General features: G+C 43.9%; 1 gene segment (V, D, J or C); it reads left to right on the top strand.

Annotated features, from left to right (window-relative positions):
- Positions 1-13,853: 13,853 nt before the first annotated feature.
- LOC119566005 lies at positions 13,854-16,160 on the top strand. The segment is given in 2 exon segments: positions 13,854-14,033; positions 14,132-16,160. Coding segments are annotated over 2 exon segments (396 nt in total).
- Positions 16,161-20,566: the final 4,406 nt, after the last annotated feature.

Raw genomic sequence — 20,566 nt, 5'->3', positions numbered from 1 at the left:
GGATTGCCTGAGACTGAGGCCCAGATACTCAGCTGGTATAAACCAGAAAGTAATTAATAATAAATAATAACTTAGATCTTCTAGAGCACTTTTCTTCACTAGATCTCAAAATGCTTCATCATCACTTCCTTGAATTCTCTGGAGCTTCACCCAGTTACACCAGCTGAGGATCTGACCCTGAATCACAGTTTTATATGAGAAGATTAAATAAATATGGATTTTGTTATCCCGCTAGTACCCATCATCCTTGTATCTGGGTGCCTCACACATTAAGAACAAACAAATGATCAAGTCATCCATATGGATGGTCTAATTGAAATACTGACCCTTCCTCACCATAAATATCCATCCTACACTGCTGCTAGTTCAAGGCTTGGGTGAACAGATAAGACTTGAACTAGCCAACCTAAGGCTCTGGTGCAACAGCAAGGGAAGCAGGCGTTTCAGAGGCAAGGACCATTTCAGAGCACCATGCTGCCACCTTTCATCAAGGCGGAAGCTTGAAGGGCCAACAGTTTGAGCAACCCATTAACACTCCCTCTAATAAATCCCAGGCCATTAAGACAAATCCCAGGTTAAATGTAAAAACCTGCAGATGTGTGCATGCATCAAACAGGATAAACTCCAGAGCACCGCTTTGGTAAAGGAGAGCTAATGCCCTTTATAAAGAAATAACTTTCAGAAAGTCTTGCTTGTGATTTTCTCTGTTTTACTGACAGATGGTAGGCAAGAATAAAACCTCAACATCTCAGTCCTTTGAGAATGGCCCAGAGGGGCTGAAACATCAGCTTTGTTCTCATCTGCCATGTGTAAATAACACAGAGAAAATCAGAAGTAAGGATTCCTTTTAAGGGGATTAGCTATCTGTACTCTTGCAGTGCCCCCGTGGTTTAACCAGCTTGATTTTTCCTACAGCAATATGCTGTGGGCAGAATGACAAAGCTATGGTTGCTTGCTGAAGAATAAGCTGGAACCAGACTTACTATGGCTACAGAGATAGCTAGCAATCCCATGGATGTATTTAGATGCCACTGTATGGAGCACAGTATAAAACCAGAGAAAGAGCTTGATAATGCTCGTGACTTGACCATTGTTCCCTGTCTATTGTGACGGGGCGAGGCCAGATGTCTATAGAAAAGTAGTGAGAGACAGATATATTAGCTCCAGACTAAACAAATCCCTGGTACCAGGATAAGTGAAATGGCAACTGCTCCAGGTCAATTAAGACACCTGGGGCCAATTAAGAACTTTCCAGAAGGAAGGGAGAAGGCTAGGTTGATTGGGACACCTGAAGCCAATCAGGGGCTGGCTGAAACTAGTTAAAAGCCTCCCAGTCAGTCAGGTGGGTGTGCATGTTAGGAGCTATGGGAGGAAGTTGTGCTGTTGGAGAGGCTGAGTAGTACACACCGTATCAGGCACAAGGAAGGAGGCCCTGAGGTAAAGGTGAAGTGGAGCTTGAGGAAGTGAGGGCTGCTGGTGGGGGGAAGTAGCCCAGGGAATTGTACATGTCATGTTTCTAAAAGGTCAGCTACCATAGCTGATACTAATAGGGTCCCTGGGCTGAAGCCTGGAGTAGAGGGTGGGCCTGGGCTCCTCCTCCTGCACCTTTGCGCCCTGATTAATCACTGAGACTGGGAGACAACAGAGACTGTGCAAGGAAGGATAACTTCTCACCTCCCTCACTGGCTTATGATGAAAATGGCTCAGTAGACTGTGACCCTTATCTCTAGAGAGTGAGCCTCTGAGGCTAGCGAAATCTGCCAGGAAATGCGGGACCCACGGAGGCAAGGACAGAGCTTTGTCACACTATATAATCCAAGTTATAGTTATCAATGGGCAAATGTCTAAAGACTTGTACTCATTTCCATCTGGATGATTATCCAAAGCTTATATTCATTAATTACGCTGCTGCTGTTATTATTAAGCAAGAGAGAGGTACATTGAGTGATATCAGAATATGAAAAGAAGGATCCATAGTACTTCCGTGGTGCCCTCCACTTCTCAGCATTCTTTACAAATGGTGAGCCAGATCTTTAGATGGTGAAATTTGGCATAACTCCATTGACTTAATTGTAGCTATGCTGAACTTACACAGGTTGATGATCCAGCCCATTATCTAATTAACAGTTCCCAAGTGAAAAGGGTTATAAGTGTCTGTCTGTTAGTACAGGTAATAAACCTTTATGAGGGATTTATAGTTTTCTCAGAAAACCAACCCCTTCTCCCCCGCCCCACCTCCCTGCAAAATAAAATAGCTGGAAATTAAAAGTTATGGTTAAATTTAAGAAAAAGATGCCGGTAAGAAAATGAACTCAGGTCTCGGTTTTTAGGAGTGATCCTATGGTCACTCAGGGTTGTCAGGTGCACTTCCAAAATGCATACAAAGAATGTGTGCAGAATCCTCAAGAATATTTTTGTAGGTTTCTAATTAAATGCAAATAAAGCTGCCGGTACAACTAGGTCTACAGCTGATGTAGCGGTGGGCTGTGTCAGTATAAATATTCATTTGCACTCTGAGGCCTCACTTCTGCAAATGCTTAAAACACATGTGCACGGGAATGACTTTACTCATGTAAATAGTCCCACTGGGTTCACTAGGACTCCATTCACCTAAAGTCACCCGTGCATAAGTGCTTGCAGGATTGGTGCCTTCCATATCTCTAGTTCTCCACTGTGGTAACTGCATTGAGACTATAGTGCAGATTTAGAATTCTCTCCAGGCTTTATACAGGAGATGTTATTGATGCTTAATTCCAGGCTTTGAAAGGTTTTTGAAAATCTAATCCTGTGTTAATGTGCTGAAAGATATCTCAGTACGTGCCAAACTCTAGGGAAAAAACCTCCTTTCTCTTAAGACCCCTGGGAATTCTTTCTGCTGTGATACAGATGGCAGTTTAATCGGGTCAAAGACTTTGAGTTTGCTTTTTTTTTTTAACATTCACTTTATTCCTCAGCCATTTGAGTTTATTGCATTCTATGGAAATGTTTACCTAAGTCCAGCAGCAATTTTGCATCCAACATAGGTTTCCCTATCAGTTTAGAGTAGCAGTTATCATCACAGCAAGGACACAACATGCCTGAGCCAAAACACATTGCAAAACAAGCTGCAGCAGCTAGTCCCCAGGCTGAAGTGGCAATGCAGCCATCACGCACTGTCCATGAGCATTACTCATTCTGAGATGTGACAGTGTGGAGTTAGCCCCAGACAGCAGGAGAGCCCCATTCTCCCCCACCTACTGATTCCCCTCATTTAACAGTGTGGTGATGTACGGTAGGGAGGGGTGGCCATTCCCTAGTATAGTATATTCAGAACAGGAAAGACAGCATATGTTAGCTTTGTCTAATTTTCTCTAATTGGAGCCTAACTTTTGCCATACCACATCTGGCCAAGGCAGGGGACATGGGAGGGTGGGTGTGACTGTATCCCCACCCTGCCTTTGGAGAAGCTAGTACAAATTCCAGTGCTAATTTATAACTTCAGTGACACAATATGCCGTAGTGAAGTTAAGCATGTGGAAGTGTTTGCAGGATTGGGGCCTTAGTGCTGTCAGTGCATACAGTTCCTGCTGTGTACAAACTCTCATTAGCACTGGTTTTGCATTCACACTTTTCCAAGTGTTGGCAGCATCTGATTGAGGGGTTTTTCCGATCCAGGCATCAGGTCCAAGCTTATCTCTCAAGGTGCTAATCAAAGTACTTTTACAGTTTTTTACTTTCCTAGAAACCTTAGCAGAAGATTCCCTGCCTTTCCATTGCCAGCTCTGTGATTGAGCTTTTGAAGCACCTCTGCTGGGTTTGAGTTTTTGTCAAGAAGCAAGCTTGTTATGTTAAGCCAGGATAGCAAGGGACCTCCATGGTACTGTCACCTTCTTAAATTGATAGTCTGTTTGGTCCCTTTGGGTCTGTCTACACTGCAGCTGAGAGCAAGCCTTGCAGGCTGGGTAAACACACTCACACTAGCTTTGGGATGGGCTTGTTCTTGGGTGGCTATCCCAGGCCACCATGTCCACACTGCTATTTTTAGCATGCTAGCTTGAGCAGAGCTAGTGTATGTCTGGTTGGGAGAAGTTTGGAGGCTGACTTCCAGCTGCCGTGTAAACACACCCGTGTTGTTGATGTTATGACAGTACTTCTCTCTAGTGCTCTCACTCTTAGGAATGACCCTTTAGAGCACTAGACCCCTTCACAGCACTTTGTCCTAAGGGAATGGAGCCTTCTTGCTCCTCATTAGCTACCCTTTCCTGTCCCCACCCCAATTAATAATCTTTCTGTGCTGTCAAGGAATCTTGTGAGGCTAAACTCATGGCACACTGATGCAATAGCTCCCCACTTGCTGTGGATAACCCTGGGCTGACTGGTACAGATGGGCACTGTGCCCATTCTGAGGTAAGATCCATGGAGCAAACTCATTGGCTACCCTCCTGAATTCTTGTGTCCCCTCTGTTGCCTTAGGGATCTCCCATGGGGGGAGAGAGGGACCAAGCTGGATCCTTTAAGGTTCACTCCACAAATGAAAAAAAAGAAAAAACTGTCTTGGGGAGGTGGGCAGAGTCCCTGGGGGCTGCTGAAGCTTTTGATTGTCTTCCCCACATCCTAGCCAATCAGCCTGATGGGCCGTCCTCTCCTGGCTGACAATTCTATTGCTTCCTGTATAGCCCCACAAAAGACCTCACCGAGCCATAGACTCCATCTACTGAGCAGGGGTGGGTTTGGTCGCCACATAGACACTTCATGGCCACCCCAGATAGGGGATTACACCTCTCTCCGGATATTGGTAACTCTGTTTGGGCACAGAATAAGACCAGAACCCTCAGACTGAATCAAACAGGAGAGGAATGCTCTCATCACATCAGCCAAGGAAGCAGGAGTGCTGCTTATCCAAACCAGGCAGAGGATGGGAGGGAAGAAGTGCCCCTCTGCTTCTAGGTGTGTGAGAGGGAGCTCCATGTCCCCCTCTTCCTCATGACCTTAACCCCTGTCTATACGCCACAGTGACCAAATACAAATACCCTAGATAGATCACAGCCAATGGCTGGCTTCACTCCAGGAAGTACAATCCGGCCCATCATTGCTGTTCCCATATTGTTCTCCAGCAGGATGGATGACATGGAGCTACGCAACTGCTTTCCATCCTCTGTTTTTCTCTAATGATTTTCTCTCAGTTGGGGGCTCAGTTTGAGGCAGGGCTGGCTCTGTCACTTAGCAGGGCTTATCAGAGCTGACTTGATTTATTCAGACAATTTCACCAGGGATGCTTCAGTCACTCAGGCTGTTAAAGAAGATCTTGACATTTGATGGGCTTTGGTAGCAGTTCAGTGGTCTGGAGCAAGAAGAGTCTTACATATTCCATTGATGTTCTCATCTTAGTCAGTCAAGCGCAAGGGTCCAGTTTATGAAAAAATGCAGGTGGCAGGCCCTGGGACACCCCAGGAAATGTTCCCTTTGGGAATCCGTGGGACCCAGCATTCCAGGCAACCAAGTTGTTGGGCCAGTCCCATACAGAAGAAGCAGAATTTTCAGGGCTCAACATGGGACAGGATCAGGGAAGAAAGCAACAGGTCAGGGCAAATTCAGTCCTGAATTACACCCCACATTGCCCCAGTGGGAAATGAACTAGCATCCACATGAGCTTTCATCCATTTCTAGAACCAGTGTTAAAATAAACTAGGAGAAGGCAGCATGGTTCAGTCTCCAGAAAGCTGGGCTGGGACTCAGGGGTTGGGGTGTGTTCTCAGCTCTTTCATGGACCTGCTGTGTGAGGGGGCAAGTCACTTCCCTCCATTTCCCTTCCTACCTGTTGTCTGTCTAATCAATTTAGATGGTGCTGTCTTTGAGGCAGGGTGTGTGTCTTGCTATGTGTTTGTACAGTGCCTAGTACAATGGCCCCTGATCTCAACTGAGGTTTCTAGGAGCTACTGTAGTGCAAATGATAACTGAAACAGGATGCAGAGCTCTCACCACACTATCCAAGGAGAAGGAAAGGGTGCTGATGGGGAGCACTGCTTATCCAGGCCAGAGAAAAGAGTGAACTCTTTCTCTGTTTTTAGGGGAAACAGGGTGAGCTATTCTTCCCCACCCCCTCGCCCCCGCACCTACTCCCTCTTACTTTACGCCCTGTCTAGATCTGAACCTTTCTTAATGTTCAGCTATGCAGAGCTCTCCTACTCCCAGTTCTGGGCTTTGACTCGGATCAGAACCAGGACTGGCAAAATGCCACAGAAGAAACTGAACCAATGGTATTTCAGTCCAGGGACTGAAAACGAAAGTGTCTGAAAAGCCTCTCCATGTGAGATGTCCTGGTCACTGCTACAGAGGTGAGAAGATCAGTTATGGTCCTGGGGCTTGAAAATCCCACTTTTCCAGCAGGGTGAATGCCACTGAATAACAATTGGCTCCTGTTAAAATAAATAAATAAATCCAGCACCCTTCTCCTGCTGGCCATGTGGAGTTTTAAGGCTTTGGGATGGTGAGATGCAGATTAGCACCAGAACATCTGGAGGTTTATGGAACCCTGAACTTGCAGCACCAGGTCTTTAAACCTGGTGCAATTCCTCACCGCTGCATTGACCTCAATGGCCTGAACCTTTTGAAGTTCCTCTGTCAGTGTCATATCCCATATGAAGTGATCACTTTTCCTTTAGGGTTTGGTTCTTTCATTTGAGGCTATAAAATAAAGTAACCAAAATTGGGCAAGAAGGAGAGAAGTAAACACATTGGACAAGATGATCTCAGTTTACCCAATTACAGCCAGGCCTATTAACATCTCTGTTCAGGTTGTGACTTCTTGTTCCTAGGTATTGGCTGACAAATGGTACCTTCTCATTAACCATGCAAAGGAGCAGCCACAGCCACAAAGGGAGCTTTGTGCCCAATCCCCTGCCTTCCTATCCCCACATCATTCTCATCACCTGTGCTTCAGTTTATAAAGGCCTTGAACTATGTTCCCTCCAGTGCATATAATTCAGCAAATCCTCAGTGCACTGCCTGGCTGGATGGGAGTGGGAGGACAATTAGCAGTGTGGATAATGGGATCTGGTAAACAACCTGTGTTTGCTACACACATTAGTTAATAGCTAACCAAAGGGCTCTTTTACTGCCTATATGTGCTGTACTATGGATAACATTTCATACCCCTCCCAGCTTTATGTGGTGTTTACACTTCGATCCTCAGGGAAGGAGGGATTTTTGGTGGCTGCAGAAGAATTAGGAGAGCTTCAAAACTCCGTTCCTAAGCAAGCTGTCTTGAGAGAAACAAGCAAACCTTTCCTCCCTCCCTCGCATCCACCCCCACACAAAGTGGGCAGTGACCATGTATCTTAAATCATTAAATTGCTGGGAGAAACACAATAGAGGTACTTGGACGGGACGCATGGGCCTGGTCTCATAAAAATGTTGTTTCTCCAGCAGGGCCGGCTCTAGGGTTTTTGGCAACCCAAGCAAAAAATTTGCCACCCCAAGCTCTGAGAGCACAACTGCCCAAGCGTGCAAAAAAAAAAAAAAAAAGGGATGGCCGGAATGGCGCCCCTGGAATTGTGGCGCCCCTGGAATTGTGCCGCCCCAAGCATGTGCGTGCTTTGCTGGTGCCTAGAGCCGGTCCTGTTCTCCAGCTCTTCCTGTGTTAGACAAAAGAACAGGGGCTGTGACCACATCTAAAACCAGTGCTCAGAGTGAGTCAGAGGTGAGCCACTCAGCAGGAGCTCCATAGGAGCCACATGGAGTTCAGAGTCAGCGAGAACTGAGCTCCCGCAGCGGGAGTAGTAGGCACTGAACCAGGGTGCCGAGCTCAGCGTGAGCAGCTCCCACGCCGCTTTCCCCAGCAGGAGCTGAGCTCTCGCACTTCCCTGGAAGTAAAACAACCCTCCTGTCCTGCAGCAGTTTCTGCAAGTGTCTGGGAGTCAGGACCTTTAACTGAAGTTCCCAGCTCAGCCCCTGATTTGCTGAGTAACGAACTGAAATCAAAGGGGAGTCTGGAGTGTTTGGCAGCAATCTCAGTTTGAGCCCCCAAAATAAGCGGGGGCTGGGGGAGGGGAAATTACAGAATGTAAAAAGTTCAAAAGGGAATTTTTAAAGTGATCATTTAAAGAAATATATCCCTGATTGGGAACCGCCCTGTTATGCACATTATTAGTGGATGTAATAGCAGGAAACTCTTCCTGTCATGCCCCTTCTCCCTCCTATAGTTTGTTACATTCACTCATTGTGATTTTAGAACTTAAGGGGCTTGATTCTCATTTACATGCTAAGGCCCCTTTATACCACATTGGTTGTACACTGACACACTCTTAAAAGCTCCTTTACACATTCTGGGGTGTAATCCAGACTAGTGAGGGGCTGCGTCACCAGCTGCCCTGCAACCTGGAGTGCCTCCCAATGCTTTGCTGTTGTAGCTCCCAACATGGATCACTCACAATCAGCCTGCCAGCATGCAGGTCATACCCTGCGTGTCTATGTATAGCCAGAGCCCTGGTCCAGCAACTCTGACCCCAGCAGCCTGTCAGCAAGACACCAGCCACACTCTGGCTTGCAGCAGCCTTGGTTACTACCTGTGGGGTGGCTGCAGCACACTCCCAGTCCCGAATTTTCCCCCAAAACATGTATTCTGAACTGTCCAGCCCTCTCCTGGCCCACCCCATGGCCAACATTTCACTACTTTAACTGGAGTTACCCAAACAGTTCAGTTTAACCATCTCACTAGATTAGTTTTGATTAAAAAATACAACAAGGTTATTTAACAACAAAGAGAGGGATTTTAAGTTAGTATAAGTGTATGGCATTAAAGTCAGAAATGGTTACAAAAGAAATAAAGATAAAATGCTTTCTAGTAACTAAATTTATCTAGACTTGGTTCAAAGTGAAATCCTTACCACATGTTCCCAGCAACATAGCTGAGCAAATTCTCAAGCCAGGATCTGCCCTCAAAGTCTAAAGGGCTGGTTCCTTTGTCTTCTTAGGTGAGAGAGAAATACCTGGGGTGTTTTTGCCCCTCACTTTCATAGTCTAGTCACCCTTTCAAATGCATTTTCCTGAGGGTTATCCCAGATAAAGTTCTTTCCAGCTGTGAGGATGGAGACACAGTGTCTAGTGGTGAAAGAGGTTCCATGTTGTTAAAATGCAGATCGATCTGTTTCTGCTCCCCTCCATTGCCAAAGAATGGCCACTTGACCAGTGATTGCCAATTAACTTTGATGACACCTGGCTGGAGGTGTCAGCTTGTCCTTTGTCTTTGAGGAACAGGTTTACCCCATTCCCAGACTTGTCTGGTAAATATATTTCAGTCATAATTTCAGCTTATGTTCATAACTTTACATATAATGCTGCTACACACATTTCACCATGATATGACTGACCGGTGAGTTAAGAGTTTTCAGACGATACCTCACAAGGCATGTTTCATACAAAGATTTTTGCAACAGCGTGTAGGATGTAAATACAGGGGTGCATTGGGTCACAAAGGGGCTTGAGTCTCATTTACATACCAAGGCCCCTTACACCACTCTGGCTGTATATTTACACCCTCTTAAAAGCCTCTTTACATGGCCAGAGAAAATAAGCACCAGGCTCTGAAGTTTTCAGAGCAGAGAATGATGTTTACCTTTGTGTTTGTATAGCACCAACCACAGTGGGGCCTTGATATTCATAATATTAGTAATGATTAATAAGTAATAAATAATAGTGAGAAATGAAAACAGGAATAGAGGTACCAAATGCAGTGGGAAAGCAACGGGGTAGGGCTGTTAAGGTGGACAGCACAGTGTGAAGAGAAGGGAGTCAAATGTGGAGGAGAAGGAAGAGCTACTCATGGAGACCAGTACTTCTCCACGTCGACAGAGTTGCATTCCCATGACACTATGCACTGTGGGGGGCTCCTATGTTTCCACACATCAAATTCTATGATACCATGGAAAAGCAGGAGCAGCAGCTCTGTCATTTGGGGAAGACTGAACCCTGGCGGGGGGAAGTGATAGGAAAAGATAGTTTGAGAGGCTTGTGACAAATTCACATTGAGAGACAGGAGGGAAATTGCCATGCTGAGCACACTTCCTAAGAGAATACCAATGTGGGAGCGCAGTTCAAAGGGTAGCTCCTGTCCCATTCCCTTAATACCTTAGTGATTCTTCTGCCAAAGAGGTCAAAATAAGCTCACTGCTTCCAACATGCCAAGAAGCAGGCTGAGTAGCATGAGTAATGACTTGCCTGGAGCTGTACTTAAATGTCAGAGAGCCAGATGCTCTGCCCCGCTCCAGCAGCTTTGCACAGCCCCAGCAGCACAAACCAGCCAGAAAGGCTATCTGGATATTCCTACAGCATAAAGAGAATATCCAGATGGAGCAGAACCACCACAGCCAGTTCCACACGAATCCATCCTGGCCCCAGTACAGGGGGTGTGGCTGAGAGAAAGGGGGCATGACCATAGAATCCTTGCATTGGTGTGATCCCCAGCTGCCAAACCAGCTCCTTGGGGCTGTGAACAGATGGGAACAACTTTGAGCAGCCTTAAGGATGCTCTAAATTATGCTGGTGGCCAGCCCCAGGATCTGGGTGGTGGAAAGATGGTTTAAATGCCACCTTTTGGCCCCCTCCCCCAAGACGCATCAAGAACAGAACAGCCTGTCCTTGGATTTGGCCGAGAGGCTGTATCCATTCAGTATACATGACCACATTCTAAACTTGATTTACAACCTATGCAACCCTATCAATGTCAAAAAAGGGTTCTGTGTAGTACAAATCAGATGGGACACTGGTCCCCGGTCATGTCAAGGGCAGATTAGCTCATTTGCTGAACCTGAGATGGCAAATGCCAGCTCATTACTTGCAGGTGAATTGCAAAACTCAAAGCAAACCAGAAGTACAGTAACTCTACTGGGGCTATTCAGCATATATTTCTGGTCCAGAAATATATGCTGAATAGCCCCAGTAAGCAGGCTCTTGGGGGCCAGGCCGTGCAGAAACATAGCTGACTTTTAAAACTGTCTCCTTTTAATCTGGATATTTTACGAGACAGTCTATATGGAAATTGAACCAAGATGACACACAGAGATAATGCAAGCAGTGAATATCCCAGCAGTGTGAAACACATCAGTTTCACCCTGGAGGCCTCATGGTAATGCTGGCTTCAATGCACCCAGTCTTACTTCTCCTCCCTTGGAGATTCACTTAGTTGAATCTACTGGTTTTGCCTGGATTTTCATGCATCAGCTCACCATTTCTCATGGCTTTGATGGATCTTTCTGAGCTGAGCCTCATTCACTATCATTTATGGGGTGTGACATTAGTTGTCTGTGAGTATTCAAACCCACCAGGTATTTGTGAAAGTGTTCTGGCACCCCACAGTTGAATGCAACTGCTTCTCAACTGCATGTGTTGAATGTTTCCATGTATAAGCAGCCCTGCAAAGTGGATCCAGTGCGGAAGTTTTGCCTTCTCCTCATTGGATGGAACCTTTATGGGGAAAACAACAAAACTCAATCCCCTGAATAAAAGTGTAGATGCACCCCTTATGGAAACTTAACTTTTCACCACAAAATCAGCCTTGTGTGACAAAATGACAGTTTTCTGTGTGCAAACAAAGAACCTTTTGCATTTGCAAAAATATTCAAAACAACAAAAAATGCTTTGCTTCCTTTCAGAGTAGCAGCCGTGATGGTCTGTATTCACAAAAAGAAAGGGAGTACTAGTGGCACCTTGGAGACTAACCGATTTATTTGAGCATAAGCTTTTGTGAGCTACATACATCGCGAGATGCATCCGATGAAGTGAGCTGTAGCTCACGAAAGCTTATGCTCAAATAAATTGGTTAGTCTCTAAGGTGCCACTAGTACTCCTTTTCTTTTTGCTTCCTTTGTAATGCTAAGATGAGATTTTTTTTTCCTCTCAGAACTCCGTAATATGCCACCCAGAAATTTGATCCTGCAAAACTCAGTCCTACCGTTAATGTACCTATGGAATTCTTGGCTCCAGAATTGGGCCCTAAAACTGAATACATGTATAGTTTCTCTAAGTTAAATACATTGGGCTAAATTCTGATCTCAGTTAAAGCCAGAGCAATGTCACTGAAATTACTCTAAATATACCAGCTGAGCTTATGTGACCTCCACGGCAATTACTCTGGATTTATAGCCATATAACTGCAGTCAAATTCCAGCCCATTGTTTGTTTTGTAGTGTGTCAAACTAATTTGAGCCCTCATTATGTGTAACATTTTTCTTCCCCCTTACTGGCAGATAACTCAATAGGAGAAAGTCTATTGGGATTTATATAAATGTAATCAGGTTCTTTAGAAATTACTCTAAAACTGTATCAAGTTTAATAGCTCATAAAATCTATGGAAAAAAGTTCATCCTCTTATAGATCAGAATAGCAAAGCTATCATTCTCTATTTTATTCTGTGGGATGGTTTTAAAAAACGTCTATGCAAATGATATTTTCTATTACATATATGAGTTGAACTCCTGGCTCCATTGAAGACCATGGCAAAACTCCCACTGACTTTAATGGGGCCAGGATATCACACACAGGATTTTTCCATAAGAGAAAATTCCTTTCAATAACCTTTCCAAAACCAACTGAAGTTGCTTTTGGTATTTATATTTCCCATTACTGAATACAAAATTAATACAGAGGGCAGTTAGAGAAACCAATATATCTCAAATGAAACAGTCTAGATGACTTCAGACCAGTTTGCTTATATTTAAATCAATCCACATTTGAAAAGAGCTGTCTTATTATTTTACCCTAGTCTTTATGTTTGGTATCCAAAGCACTGGTGTATTAAGCTTTTACTTTCTAGTCAGTGAGTCATTCAGATAACACTGGCACTAGTGAAAACCCACAGAATTAGATGAATCACTGGTCATTTTAAAATCAAGATTGGATATTTTTCTAAAAGATAAGCTCTAATTCAAACAAAAATTAATTCAGGGAAGTCCTATGGCCTGTTTTATACAGGAGTTCAGAGTAGATGATCACAGTGCAGCCTTCTGGCTTCATAATCTATGAATTTATAAACAATTATTTCTCTTATCCCTTCTATTCTTGTTTACTGAAATACCATTAAGTTCCACTAGATGTCAGTATTACTTCCCTATTTGAATGAACTCAAGTCATAATAACAGGTTTCAGAGTAGCATAATGTTTCAAGACTGATACAGCCTTCAACCTGCTAAAATACAAATGTGTGTGGCCTTCACAATAGGGGCTAGAGATCAAAAGTGAAGGACATTTAGTCAAAAAGAGTAGAGAAAAAGCATGAAAAAAGGCTTCCAGGGCGGGGCTGTTTCTTATTATGAAGACATCTTATAGTTCAGCACAAAAGAGGAAGAGAAACTAGGACCAAATTATTCCCGGAGTAACTCTGTTGATTATTTTAAACTGTAGCATGAAGCAAGGGAGGAGTCCGGGATCTGGGAAGGCTTCTAGGCAGAAGCTTTACAGTGATTCCGAGAGAGAGGCAGAGTAACTTTAGGGATATTCTGTTTCCAGATACTGAACTCTTCTATATACCACGCCCCTCACCGTAGTATCTGAGCGCTTTCTATTAATGCATTAAGCAACATGACTAACATCTGTTTTCCTTAATAAGTTCCTTGTTCAGTGTTCGAAGAAACTAACTTTTTCTCAAAAAGAAAAGGAGGACTTGTGGCACCTTAGAGACTAACAAATTTATTTGAGCGTAAGCTTTTGTGAGCTACAGCTCACTTCATCGGATGCATATTTTTCTGCGATTCTTTACCATTGTCACATGCTGTTTATTCTATTACCGTCATGACTCATGGTTTATGGCACTAAACTCATGGGCATCTGTTTCCTCTTGCTGATATAGACATGAAGCACACCGGAAGTTTTGTGCAGCATAATTAGGTCAGCCTCAGATTTACATTCTTTTATATAGAGCGGGTTTATTATGTTGCTAAAATTCTTCCAAGATCCATTCTAAACCTTTGCCTCCTTTTAACATCCAGAAGCAAAGATGCAAAAAAGCAGCAACAGGATTTTGCAAATGCATTTGATGTGGCTCCTCTTTGCCTGGTTTGAAGGTCAGTGGTCCATTCTTCTTCTTTTCTCAGGCTACTTTGAGTTCCAAGGCTCACAAAAGATAGCAATGTAAATATTCTTATATTTTCCCTTGTTCTAGAATCCAGCAGGCAGATTGTTATCACTCAGACACCTGCTTCTGTGACGGTGCTTCCAGGAGAGACTGTCACCATTCAGTGCAAGGCATCCAGCTCCATGGGTGATGATATGGAATTATATCAGTTCAAATCAATACGAGCTCCCAATCTCCTTATTCATACTGCAAACAACCGTTTCACTGGGGTCCCGGATCGATTCAGTGGTCGATACAGCGGCACTGACTTCACATTCACCTTTGGTGGGGTGCAGGCTGATGATGAAGGTGAATACTACTGTGGACAGCAGTACAGCACCCCATTCACGGTGATACAATGCAATACAATTGGTTAAACCACCAACAAGCTCACGGTGTGAAAGGTGGGAAGTATCTTTGCCTGTGACTATACCAGTTTATAGGGAAATTTTAACTAGAGAATAATTATTATAGAAGAATTTTATGGGTCTTTTGGAGATTAGTGCCCCATACAGTCGTTTTGGTGAAAAATAACTTTTTCAGTACCTAAATTACCCATTAGCAGAAGGAAAGACTGAGATTCACTTCCCTGCATATCATCAGAGAATTTATGTGAGGCCAGATGGAGAAGTCCCCAGCTCCCATTTTGACAGCCCAATAAGTGGACAGTAGAATTGGTTTAAAAAATTGGGGGGGGAGGGGGTTTCCAATGCAATTTCAATGAAAATTTCATCAGAAATCCTTCAGTATCCCAGGATATATTGACCATTCACACTGTGGCTGGTGTTCCAAACCCTGCCATAAATGGATGTCAGTTTATCAGAATACTTTGGTATTCTAGAACCAGAACCAGATTTCTACTTAATTAGTGCCATGAACATCACTCCATAAACATGAGCATATTTCTCTTGTTAGTGCTACTCCTACTTCAGGACACTGAGACTTGTATGCATCTGTGCCCTCTTAATAATAAAGCCCTGATGAAGCACCCAGGAAGCCTGTTGAATATAGTTGAGCCCAGCCTCAGATTTACATGTGTGACCACAAATACGTCTTACATTTTTTCCCCAGTAATTATAAACCGTGGCTGCATTTTAGCTATTTGTGTTGAGAAATTAATCTAGAAGGAAAATGATTTTGCAAATGTATTTGAGTTAACTCCTCTTTTCCTTCTTGGAAGGTCAGCTGTGCAGATTTCTAGGTTCTTCATCTTTAAATCAGTCCCCTCAAAATAATGTTCATTAAAAATCTGTTCCTAGAATCCAGTGTGCAGATTGTTATCGCTCAGACACCTGCTTGTGACAGTGCTTCCAGGAGAGAGAGTCACCCTTCAGCGCAAGGCTTCATGTTCCATGAGGGATGATCTGAATTTATATTTGTTGAAATCAGGACAGACTCCCAAACTCCTCAAACATGATGCAACTGTTTGATTCAGTGTTAGATACAGGGGCACTGACTTCACATTCACTATTAGTAGGGTTCAGGCTGATGATGCAGGTGAATACTACTGTGGACAGGACTATGACACCCTGCTCACAGTGAGACAATTCAACACAAAAACTTCTTCACTGTCACAACCCTTTTGCAGTGAAGCAGAAGGATACAGCTGTGCATGTTTCTAGATTAATATACTTGGAAAGTTTCATTTGAGGATAATAATTACAATGTCACACTTCCATTGTAATCAGGTTTATGGATTTGTTCCTCTTACAGACATTTTTGGATAAAATTAATTGTGTTCCACCTGCCAAGCCCACAATCACACAGTCCCATGACTTTCTATAAATGGAATCTGATTGCCTTCCCCCCCCCCACAAAAAAATAAATCTCAATGCATTTTTCAGGAACACCTCAAATGAATTCTCTGTCTATACCATCACCATTACGATGTGCAGGCTGAAGATGCGGGAGAATACTATTGTGAACATGACTAGGGTTCTGATTTCACACAGTGATACAGTTCAATACAAAAACCCGTTCATGCCAGAGCACACTGGGTGTGAAGCCAATGAGGGCAGTTGGGGACGCTTATGATTCAGTTGGTTTAGAATATTTAAACTGGGAGTAGGTTTAGAAAGCAAACGACCATTCATCTTAGAGCATGTGCTTGGCAAAACTCCTCTCCCCTGGAAACAGCACAGCAATGCTACAGACCTATTCACTACAATACCTGAGGTACACACACAGAGCTCACTATATTGTCACAGGTCCATTAGTGCCCTTTAATAACAACAGTAGTATGTAGGCTTTTCATAGCTGTACATCTACAAAACACAGCACACTAATAATTTTTACCCCAGTCCCATGTTCTAACCTTAAAAGTTCTTAATGTTATTGTGAACATTTGTGGTTTTTCTTTCATTACATCAGCCCAGGTTAGGCAATTCTAACAGGCAGAAATCTATTTTAAAACACAATTAACAATATAAATGACCAGCTCGCCACATAATTTTAATCTTATGGGGTACATTCTGTATGAGCCATTCTCATGGGTATGCAACAGCTTCCATACCAGGAGAGACTAAATAGACTGGGACTGTTCATCTTGGAAAAGAGATGACCAAGGGGTGGAATATGAAGGGGGTCTATTAAATCATGTCTGGTGTGGAAAAAGTGAATAGGGAAGTGTCATTTACCCCTTCCCATAACACAAGAACTAGCGGTCACCTGATGAAATTAATAGGCAGCCATTTTAAAACAAACAAAAGGAAGTACTTCACACAACACCCTGCCAGGGGATGTTGTGAAGGCTAAAAGTACAAATGGTTTCAAAACAGAATTAGATAAATTCCTGGATCCATCAATGACTATTAGCCAAGACGGTCAGGAATGCAACCCCATGCTCCAAGTGTCTATAGAGCTTCAATTGCAGGAAGCTGGGACTGGAAGACAGATGATGGATCACTCAATAATTGCCCTGTTCTGTTCATTCCCTCTGCAGCATCTGGTATTGGCCCTCTCAGAATACAGGATACTGGGCTAGATGGACTATTGGTCTGACCCAGTATGACCGTTGTTATGTTCTTCCAATATATATTGCAATATTTCTCTTGCAGTGTATGTCACTGCCGATTGTGTAGTGCAAATACATTAAAAAGACACACTGCACTAGATGATATTTTCCTACAGCGCTTAATTCTCTTTCTAGCAGCCTACTTTCAAACAGATTTTGTCCATATTCATCATCAAGAATTGTTTCAACTCAGTTTCCTCACTGGCTTCTAACTGCAGATAGTTCTGAGCCTGCAAAAGGGAATTCCCCCTTTAGTCCCAGGAGAGATGCAGGTGTCTGCTTCCTGAAAGACCCTTCTGTCTCTTCTCACTTTCCCTGTTTCAGATCTCTTCTCTACCCCGCATATCACCCCATGACCCAGCCACTGTCACTGGACCATATCTCCACTAGAAACCTCATGAGTTGCTTTCTGTCAGTCATTTGGCGCTGCTTCTTCCAACTCTGGGTGCTGCTGATTCAGTGCATTGGGGACACACAGGCTGAAAGAACAGGTGGGAGAGAGATCAAGAACCCAGAGGATTCAGAAACACTGAGTTCAGTCATGTAAAACTGCATCTAGTGTGCCTGGTTAGAACCAACTTCCCTCCTGCACACTCCTCATTACAGGGATTTTTCATTGTCCAGACAGCATCCATACTGGTGCTGAGCTGCTGAAAATTCTAGACTGATGAAAAGTTCTCCATGCCACCTACACGACTCACTGTGCCCTGCACTAGGGAATCACTCTTCTGACTGATGGGAAAATGATCACCTGCATCCTTGCTTTTGAAATGTACTGGACTGGACTCTCGATGGAGCCTGTCTGTGCTGCTCCTTCATGAGTTTAATCTGACTCCCTGCCTAGGGGTTTGCACTGGCACCATGCACTGCCATATGTGAGCTCCTTCCACATTAATTAATAGGTTAACAGTTAGGCATAGTGAGGTCCTTTTCAGAGTTTATGGAGTCTTTGGCTCCCGTCTAGTTCCCTGACTACAGGAAGGGATGCTTCATTGCAGAAATGAAGAGATTCTAGTTGTGGAGGAACAGCTTTATCAAAGAGGAAGGTCTTGCTGAGGGACCTAAAGGTGATCAGCTCTGGCATTAATCTACTCTCTCCTGGAAGTTCATTCCACAGCCAGATCTCTTTGAGTGAGTCACTTCTCTACCTTGCTCCTGGTTTTGTTCTCTCAAGCTGTGTTGGTAGTTTGTAGATGAAGATACAGTCTCTCTCGCAGCTGTGTAAATAGCCATTTTTTTTGTTTTGGTGGCCAAACAAACAAACACAAAAATTGGGGTTGACCTGAAATAACTAACTTGTAGATGATTAATAAATCACTGGACCAACACTGCAAGCCACAAAGCCTGAGTTAGGTGCCCAGGCCCCTAAACAATGAATGGGGAAAGACAAGTGCTTAAGAATGCGATCCACAAAAACAGCACATTAAACAGGGAGCTAGCAATGGGAGTTGCCCATCTGCCCACCCTCTCAGGGAAATAGGCACCTAAATCCAAGCTGCAGAGAGGTGCTTATTACAGCGATTCACAGCTGAAAACCCCTCTCCTGGAGTCAGGTGACGTAGGCATCTAAATGCTGGACTACAGAATTTCTCCCTTTCTCTCTTTCTGTCCCCCCTCCTCCCCATGAGTAATTATTTACCCAAAGTGGAATGGCTTCAACAGGAAAGACTGAGGGTGAATATCCCATAGCTTTGTGGTTAGAGCACTCTCCAGAGATAAGGGAAACCCCTGGTGTCTTCTTCTCAAGCAGAGGGGGGCACCTCCTCCTCCTCCAGACAGATTTTGATTGGGACCTTCTGATCACACCTACCAGATCAGGCCCCATGAATGGAGACAAGTGTAGCACCTATCCCTCCCTGATTTGTGGATCACACTGGGATTTAGGCAGGAGATCCCTGCCCAGACCCCTACAGTGAGGCAGCAGTGCACATGCCCAGAAACTTAGGGAACTTTTACAGTGAAGATTTAGGCACTGCATGAATTTTGCCTCACAGTAGCACTTGAACTGGGATTTAGGCTCCTAAGTACCTTTGTGGAGCTGGGCCTCTGGGCCTCAGTTCCCCATCTGTAAAATGGAAGTAATAGCACTGCCCTACCTCACAGGGGTCTTTTGATCATAGACACAGTAAAGAGTGTGAGCCACTCACATACCATGTTTCAGAGTAGCAGCCATGTTAGTCTGTATCCGCAAAAAGAAAAGGGGGACTTGTGGCACCTTAGAGACTAACAAATTTATTTGAGCATAAGCTTTCATGAGCTACAGCTCACTTCATCGGATGCATTCAGTGGAAAATACAGTGGGGAGATTTTATATACACAGAGAACAGGAAACAATGGGTGTTACCATACACACTGTAACGAGAGTGATCAGGTAAGGTGAGCTATTACCAGCAGGAGAGAGAAGAAAAAACAAAACAATCTTTTGTAGTGATTGTTTCATGTTCTCTGGGTATATAAAATCTCCCCACTGTATTTTCCACTGCATGCATCCGATGAAATGAGCTGTAGCTCATGAAAGCTTATGCTCAAATAAATTTGTTAGTCTCTAAGGTGCCACAAGTACTCCTTTTCTTTGCACAAACCATGGATTCTGCTTAGACCTAGATAATCTACTTATTAAATTGAACATTGTCTCAGGTACCACTAGAGGGAAGTATATGAATACTGATCTTTCCCACAGTCATATTTGGCTAATATGTGGGCTGATCAGTAATAGGAATAAAGGCTGTGATTAGAATACTACATCCAAATCAAATCAAAAGTGATCTGTGCTATGAAATACAGATCACAGTTATTATATCGATCCATTATTTTGCATATTCACAAACCAACTGCCATTCCCCCATTCTCCTGAGCCCCTATAAATACTTCACCTTCCCCTGTAGACTCACATTGCCAGAATCTATTTGTGAAGATTCTCTAACATGATATTTCTTACTCACGGTATCTGGTTGCTGCTGCTCTGGGTTCGGGGTAAGGAAAAAGCTGCTGAATTATTAATATATAAAAAAACCTGGCCTCATTAGCTAAAATTATTTCCTGTCCCTTTTCCCAATAAATGTAGCTGATCCTTTGCATGAATGTATCAGTGAGATTAATAGAATTCCCTTCTATATTCTACCTGTATTTTTCCATTCTCTCTCTATATGCCTCGTTTCCAGTGGGCAGATTGTCATGACCCAGACTCCAGAATCTCTGTCAGTATCTCCAGGAGACAGAGTCACCATCAACTGCAAAGCCAGCTCCAGCATTGGTGGTGCCACAGCCTGGTACCAGCAGAAATCAGGGCAAGTTTCGAAGCGCCTTATCTACAGCACTTCCAGCCGTCCCTCTGGGATCCCAGGCTGGTTCAGCGGCAGTGGGTCGCGCACTGACTACACAGTCACAATCAGCCGGGTTGAAGTAAATGATGCTGGAGATTATTACTGCCAGCAGCATAGCAGCTCCCCTCTCACACAGTGATACAGAGA

Source organism: Chelonia mydas, chromosome 4, assembly GCF_015237465.2.
Source record: "Chelonia mydas isolate rCheMyd1 chromosome 4, rCheMyd1.pri.v2, whole genome shotgun sequence".
NCBI classification, from domain to species: domain Eukaryota; kingdom Metazoa; phylum Chordata; order Testudines; family Cheloniidae; genus Chelonia; species Chelonia mydas.
Note: the sequence above shows the minus strand (reverse complement) of the source record. Positions and strands in the feature narration are given on the sequence as shown.